Source organism: Alosa sapidissima, chromosome 11 (assembly GCF_018492685.1).
Source record: "Alosa sapidissima isolate fAloSap1 chromosome 11, fAloSap1.pri, whole genome shotgun sequence".
NCBI classification, from domain to species: Eukaryota; Metazoa; Chordata; class Actinopteri; order Clupeiformes; family Clupeidae; genus Alosa; species Alosa sapidissima.
In genome coordinates, this window is record NC_055967.1 from 13,225,894 (window position 1) to 13,232,828 (window position 6,935).

Sequence of the window (6,935 nt, forward strand, 5' to 3'; positions counted from 1 at the left end):
CCCCCCTCCGCTACATAACATCCTGGACTTTGGACCCACAATGGCTGCCTTGCACTTGTTGTTGTTGTCCTGAAAACACTTCTGAACACACTTCTGCTGCTCTTACATAACTTGCACCACTATGCCACTTGCAACAGAACTACCTCAGCCATTTATTGGCCTGACTTTTGCACTATTATATTGACTGTCTACTGTATGCACAATTGCACATTTTCAACTCAAATTTTGCTGCTCTTATTTTCTTCATTGTATGTGCCTTCTTATTTTTACTTTTTATATTTGTTACTTGAATGTTATGTTTGTCTGTGGACCTAATTGGTAAAATATGTCTTGTCTCCACCGTGGGATAGTGGGAAACGTAATTTCGATCTCTTTGTATGTCTTGACATGTGAAGAAATTGACAATAAAGCAGACTTTGACTTTGACTTTGACTTTGAAATGAGTGTGTGCATGTGTGAGTTTGCTTTTGTGCTTAAGAGTGTGTTTGCTTGCTTGCGAGTGTGTGTGTGTGTACATTATGATGTGTTTGTGTGTGTGTGTGTGTGTGTGTGTGTGTGTGTGTGTTTATGTGTGTGCATTCGTGTGGTCTTTTAGTGTTTCTGTTTTGGTGTATGTGTGTTTGTGCTTGTGCATGTGTGTGTGTATGTGTGTGTGCTTGCTTGTGTATGTGTGTGTGCTTGATTGTGTGTGTGTGTGTGTGTGTGTGTGGGTGTGTGTGTGTGTGTGTGTGTGTGCAAGCATGCATGTGTGCAAATCACAAATGAGTGTGAATGGGATAGTTTGATGCGGGCTCTTTACATTACATTAACATACCATAAACATTTTGTCATCTTGGGTGCAACAGTTCAGGTAGTTATTTAGCAAAAAACTGCATTTTTAGGGTTCTGGGGGCCCTAGTGTGGTGGAGGAGTGGCCACCAAGTTTCATGCTCCCTGGTGTTTCAGTAACCTGGAAATCACTGACCAAAATTGATGACGGGAAAATAAAATATATATTTATTTATCTTTTATATTTTAAATTACTTGTTGTCCTGATTCTTCACTAATTTTGTACATGCTCTAAGGCATTTTGTTTACCAATGAGTCCAACTGTCACATTCATAGCTGAAACTGCCCTCCAGATATCATCAATGATACCAATCATGCTTCCATTGCATGAAGCAGTATGAAGAATTGGATTTGTATAGCAGAACCATCAGTCTGACCTTTCTTCACTGTTTTGCCAATGAGAATATGTTGGCCTATGATATTAACATTGACAGATTATGATAAGCTAAGCCTTGTCTTGAATGACCCTTGAGTTGCGTTTAACAAACAACTAACAAATAAGGTTTACAAATAGTGGACCTATTCTAACAAAAAAGGATCTTAATATTGCTTTGTATGCTCACCAGGCTGAAGTCATAAACACAGTCCTAATTTAAAAGCAATCATTCAAAAAAGAAACACCCAATGCTAAAAAATAATCAATACCATGAGCAAGAAAACTAGATTGGAAAACAATGTAAGGGGACAGTGCATTTAACCATGCATTCAGCTTTGTTTGTGAGGCAGGCATCATGTAATGTAGGCCTAAGTGGGTCCTGAAGAGGATCAACATCTCTGAGCTGCATTAATGTTGCTTTGCCAACTGAGCGGATAAAACCAAAGGGGTGGGCTTACGTTTGTAATGTGTGCCACCCTGTGAGATTCTAGGCATGAGATGTCCATCTGGTAGAGGCATTCAGACTAAATAAGGGACCAGCACATGATATCCTGCCCTTACTATGTTTTTCTAAACTTTAATAATATAAGCCTATCTATTTTTTGTTATTGTTACTTATATATTTGTTTTACTATTTTAGACATTATTGGGTAAATTGCACAACACATGTTTTACTTTGGCAATGTTTTGCACACATTTTAAATTAAACCCATTTTATGTATGACCATTACACACACACACACACACACACACACACACACACACAAACAAATTATTAATTTAATTTACAAAAAGGTATGAGATAACCTTGCCTGACAGAACAACCCATTCTTCTGCGGTAAAACACTGCACTGGACAAGAGGACCGTAACAATTTGCCACTAGATGGCACCCGTGCGCTTAATGAAAAAGAAAATTGTCATAGACTAATCTATGGTACAATTCAATGTTTACAATAAATACACTATACCGAACAGAAATAAAAACGCACAACAAATGACTAAAAGAGCAAGAAATTACTGCATTTATGGTTCAGAGAGTTCAGCCAATGGGCCTAGCCTACCAGAGCCCGTTCCTATTAAATTGTCTCACTACCTACCGGATATGCCATCACGTAAAAAGCGTCGTTGAAGAGGAAGTCGGTTTTCAAACGAGTCCCATGTTTTTACGCACAAATAATAAGGGTTTGTGAAGTTAATTAACGTAACGCACAATATTGGCCGAAGTAGTTTTTCCTGCATTAAATCTCTGAACCGAGTGACTTTCCACAGATGCAGGCAAGAGACTCCACAGTTAGTGAAAAACGTTGTTGCCGTAGCGCTCTTGTTAACTCCTGCACCCTAAAATTGAATTATGAGATAACTCAATGTTAACACGAGGCTCCCCTGGACTTGGAAGTATATTGGACTGAATTGTACAATGAAACTGTAGTGCCATAAATGTTACACTTCAGCTGAGTGTAGGCCTATGTGAAAGAGCGAAGAGTCAAAAACAGCGGGGAGCGATGAACTTCACAGGGAAACAAGAACAACCCAAGACCTTCAACTCATGTTTTGGGCAAGTAAGTAGGCTATGCATTTTATCTCACACGGCGTCCTACTACCGTTCAAGTCACGAGCACCGGCGCCCTTGGATATATTTGATTAAGCGGGGCATTAATTGTATTTCTAGCAACCGTACACGCCAGAGGAGTACCAGGCGATCCAGGCTGCGTTGCGACAGAAACTTGGCCCAGAATACATAAGCACTCGTTTGGCCGGAGGTGGACAAAAGGTAAGAAAGCGTTTCTCTGTTTTTAATGGGCAGAGTATGTGTGTTCTAATTACTATTAGATGTATTCTATGTACCGGTATGTTTGTTGCAGGTGTGTTATATTGAGGGCCATAGAGTCATCAGTCTGGCCAATGAGATGTTTGGGTACAATGGTTGGTCTCACTCCATCACCCAGCAGACTGTTGGTAAGTGATCTGCTGTATATCTCAGCTTTTGTTTTGTGATGCACGTGGAACTCTGCTCACTTTCAATTATCTCCTATATTATTTTTTACAACGTGTTTTTGCAGACTTTGTGGATCTCATCAATGGAAAATTCTATGTTGGAGTTAGTGCATTTGTGAAAGTACAGTTAAAGGTAAAAAGGAAAAACACTGTTACATTCTGAAACAGTTACGTTTAAACTCTCTTGAATTTGATAAAGTAGAAATCATTAATGGCAACATTATTGAATGCGTTCAGTCTGTTATCGTTTTTTGTGCTTGTACATTTTGGGCCCTAATTTAAATGGTGAGCAAAGTTAGAAGTCTATCAACAAGCCAAGTTTTAGTGCATGAACTAGATATCCTGTGGTTTGTGGGAGCATTGAACAGACTTTTTGGTTAAGGTCTTGCCCATCATGTTAAATTATCAAATGGACTTTGCTTAGTTATTAAATCCGCTTTAGTTAGAGACTTAAGACTTTGCAGTTTGCCCATCATTCAAATTGGAGTCCTTTGAGTGAGCTGTGTCATCTCCCTGTGACTTGACTTAACTAGTTGTTAAGTGGTTGGAGTGGTTGTTCAAAGTAGAATTTATCTTCATTAAATCAGTAGTGCAAGACATGTTATAATAGTTTAAACCCAATGATGGCGATAAAAATTGCTCCACTGATATTATATTTTCTCTTCAAGGATGGGTCATATCATGAAGACGTGGGCTATGGTGTGTGTGAGGGCCTGAAGTCCAAAGCATTGTCACTGGAGAAGGCCAGGAAGGAAGCTGTGACAGACGGACTGAAAAGATCACTCAAGTATGATAAACTACCCTGGCTTGGTCTGGTTTGATTTGCTTTTTTGTTTAAATCGTATGTAGGATATATGCCATTCAAAACGGATGCAGCCGTGCAACCATTATAAGGATTACATTGGACTTGCCCTGGGTGGTGTATGCAAAGATAACACATAATAGTGTGAACTCCTCAATTGTCAGACGTGTTTTATGTTTCACACAGTAGGTTATGCAAACATCTTATACAGGTTATTTCAGTGTTGGAGTTACTGTATGTTTGCATAAATCCTTCTGTTCTGAACATTAGAAGTGTGTTAGGTTATTTATTGTACATGAATGAATGGCGGTGAAAGGTTTCCATGTTGGTGAGAAAGGACTTACTTTTAGTTGAGACTAGTTTATTTTCTCTACATATAGGTGCTTTGGAAATGCTCTTGGAAACTGCATCCTCAACAAGGAGTATCTCATTGCCATTAACAAGATCCCTAAACAAGTAAGCTAAATCTCAAGAGCATGTTAAATTCATGTTAAAAAATATTACATTATTGTAATACATTCAAGGTGGAATTATGTTCAAACCTTGTCTAAGTTAAACCAACCCTAAACCAAGGCCTGTAAAATATTTCTGTTCAAATCTTGTTCAAAGCCCTTGATATTATTTCAATTCTACTGAATGAAAAGCACATTATCTAGCAAGCCATAATTGGGCATTAATATTTTGAAAAGTATTATTCACACCCAGCCCAAACTTTGTAGGATGAAAGACAAATATGTTATTAGTATGACTGAAGCAAAAAGAGAGTAATATTGACTGAAGCAAAAAGAGAGTAGATGGAGAGTATTATGAACTTGATTTTTGTACCCATTTGGAATCAATAATTACTTTTTCTTTCAATACAATATTTTATTTATGGTGTGTCAACATTTGTGGTCTCCATGAATAATGAGCATAAACATATTGAGGACAAAACAAGGGGAGGTTGCATTTTCAGACACGTTCAAAGCACTAATAAAGGTATGTGGGGTAGCTAGCAGGAACATGAACATATATGTGGAAGTAGCTCATTGGATGGACATTTAGTGTACAAAGTGGCGATGTTGTACCGCAGATAAATATCATACATAGGTGTAACAATGTAATTATTACTATAATGTATCTATGAAGGTATGTTTGCAAATGAAATTTGTAAATTAAATTATCATACATTAAGCTAATCCCACATAGATAAATATCTCACTATTTTTGGCATTAGCCCATGCCACCTCTAGATCCTGCTCTTACCAAGCGATCTGATGGTGAACCATCAGTGGAGAAGGCCAGATATTCCAGTCTGGTTAGTCGCCAGTCTGCTGGCAAAGCTGAGGATCCTATGGGAGAGACATGTGCCAAGCAGCCAAGAGTCCAGCTGGTGTCCGAACCATGGGATGACAAAAGTGATGTCAGGACATCGCTTTCATTAAACACTCCTGGACACTCTGCTCTACCTGACCCTGACAAGAGGCCCAACACCACATCCAGGTTAGCAATCTGCACAGAAACACAAGACTCAGCCAGCCAGCTGCTTTATATGAGTCTATAGACCCTTTCAACAATAAAAACAAAAACAATGCTTGAACATTCTATTTGGGCCCCAATCTACTTCCTCTGCATTAAGATAACATATGGAATGTTAAAAAGGAAGTCTTGTGGGGCCAACTATGATGCTGATAATGGAACTCTCTTGAAAGGGTCTATATCTATAATGCTATATCTATAAAGCCCCAATCCATCATCTTCATCTGTTTCTTTTGGAGTAGACCCCTTAATGAAGACTGCAGTAGACAGGCATAGCAACAGGATACACTAAATTGACTTGTTTGCCGAGTGCACTTTTAGTTTGTTTATTGCTCCGTCGTCATCCAGTAGGTCTTCAGTGGGCATGGACGACATGTCTCCCACGGACCAGCATGTGGACCCCAAGCAGCTGAGGAAGCTGAGGCAGCAGCAGCTGCAGCAGAAGTTTCGGCAGGAGATGGAAGCTAAGAAGATGCAGGAGAACAACCAAACCCCTGCACAAGAGCCTGGAGCTTCTCATGGTACGGTAGTGTTAAGGGAAGATCATGAAGGATGTCTTTGTAAAAGAGAGAACTGCTTCTGGTAACAACTATAATAATTTGTTTTGAATTGTTTGTATAGCTCTTTGTAACACGTTTGTAGTTATTGACCATCAGCACAGTAAATTATTATTTTACCTTTGGGGTGAGTTCCCACAGTCTCAGAGGCTGATGTTCTCAACAGTGCTGTTGGGCTCCAACCTGGAGACTGCTGGTCAAGGCACACCTAATTCTTATGCAGAGAAGTGTGAGGATGAGTGCTTGGCTGGTAAGATTCAGTTGCTCTGGTTCGTTGCTTTGGCCAAGGTCTAGTTCTCAGTCATCAGTCAAGTTGTACTCAGATATTCCCAAATCTTTCTAGATGATCCGGAGCTGTGGAATTTCACTCTTGACCTGTTGGATCAACCTCCTCATACCACGACCACAAGCCCTTCCTCCACATCGGGTAGTGAGCACGGAATGTCGACACGGAGTAAGACACCGCAAGGAGCACCAAGCCTGCAGGCCCCAGTGCAGCCTCAGGGCAATGGAGGGTTCGCACAGCACCGGTCCCATCAGTCCATACAGAGATGGAATCAAACGGGTAACGTTTCCATGGAAAGTCCGCTCATGCATTTAATGAAGTTGCTCTTTCACGGTTATTAGATTATTTTAAGTGGCTGAAGACCGTGTATGTAGTTGTAACATTTTGCCAATTTTGTTTCACAGGTGAAGCTGTAATTACACACAGGCCATGTGAATTTAAGAAACGGAGATTTGACCCTTGAGTTTGGAAAAAATATTTTATAAATAGTAAGTTTTATGGTTCTTGTTTTAACTTCATTTGAGTTCTATTGCAATTTGTAATAAATATTTTAAGTTATCAAGTACATCTTT

General features: G+C 39.5%; 1 protein-coding gene across 4 annotated transcripts; it reads left to right on the plus strand.

The window, feature by feature from the left end:
- Positions 1 to 2,318: 2,318 nt before the first annotated feature.
- Positions 2,319 to 6,928, plus strand: rad52 (RAD52 homolog, DNA repair protein). Of its 4 annotated transcripts, none has more exons than XM_042109248.1 (11): positions 2,319 to 2,764; positions 2,875 to 2,976; positions 3,068 to 3,161; positions 3,266 to 3,333; positions 3,869 to 3,987; positions 4,383 to 4,458; positions 5,219 to 5,484; positions 5,869 to 6,041; positions 6,244 to 6,327; positions 6,421 to 6,656; positions 6,768 to 6,928. In XM_042109248.1, exons 1-11 carry the CDS (start codon positions 2,708 to 2,710, stop codon positions 6,777 to 6,779), a joined length of 1,287 nt encoding a protein of 428 aa, XP_041965182.1. In that variant the 5' UTR covers positions 2,319 to 2,707; the 3' UTR covers positions 6,780 to 6,928. The 4 variants fall into 4 exon arrangements, with proteins under 4 accessions (XP_041965182.1, XP_041965180.1, XP_041965181.1 ...); XM_042109246.1 differs by having other exon boundaries at positions 6,421 to 6,642; XM_042109247.1 differs by having other exon boundaries at positions 5,872 to 6,041; positions 6,421 to 6,642.
- The last annotated feature ends 7 nt before the right edge of the window (positions 6,929 to 6,935 follow it).

Bases quoted from the DNA above. Each gene is read 5' to 3' on its own strand.
- rad52 (XM_042109246.1), top strand. From the start codon at position 2,708: ATGAACTTCACAGGGAAACAAGAACAACCCAAGACCTTCAACTCATGT. The intron at 2,765-2,874 runs GTAAGTAGGCTA...TTGTATTTCTAG, and splicing joins TCAACTCATGTTTTGGGCAA to CAACCGTACACGCCAGAGGA. The intron at 3,162-3,265 runs GTAAGTGATCTG...GTGTTTTTGCAG, and splicing joins CATCACCCAGCAGACTGTTG to ACTTTGTGGATCTCATCAAT.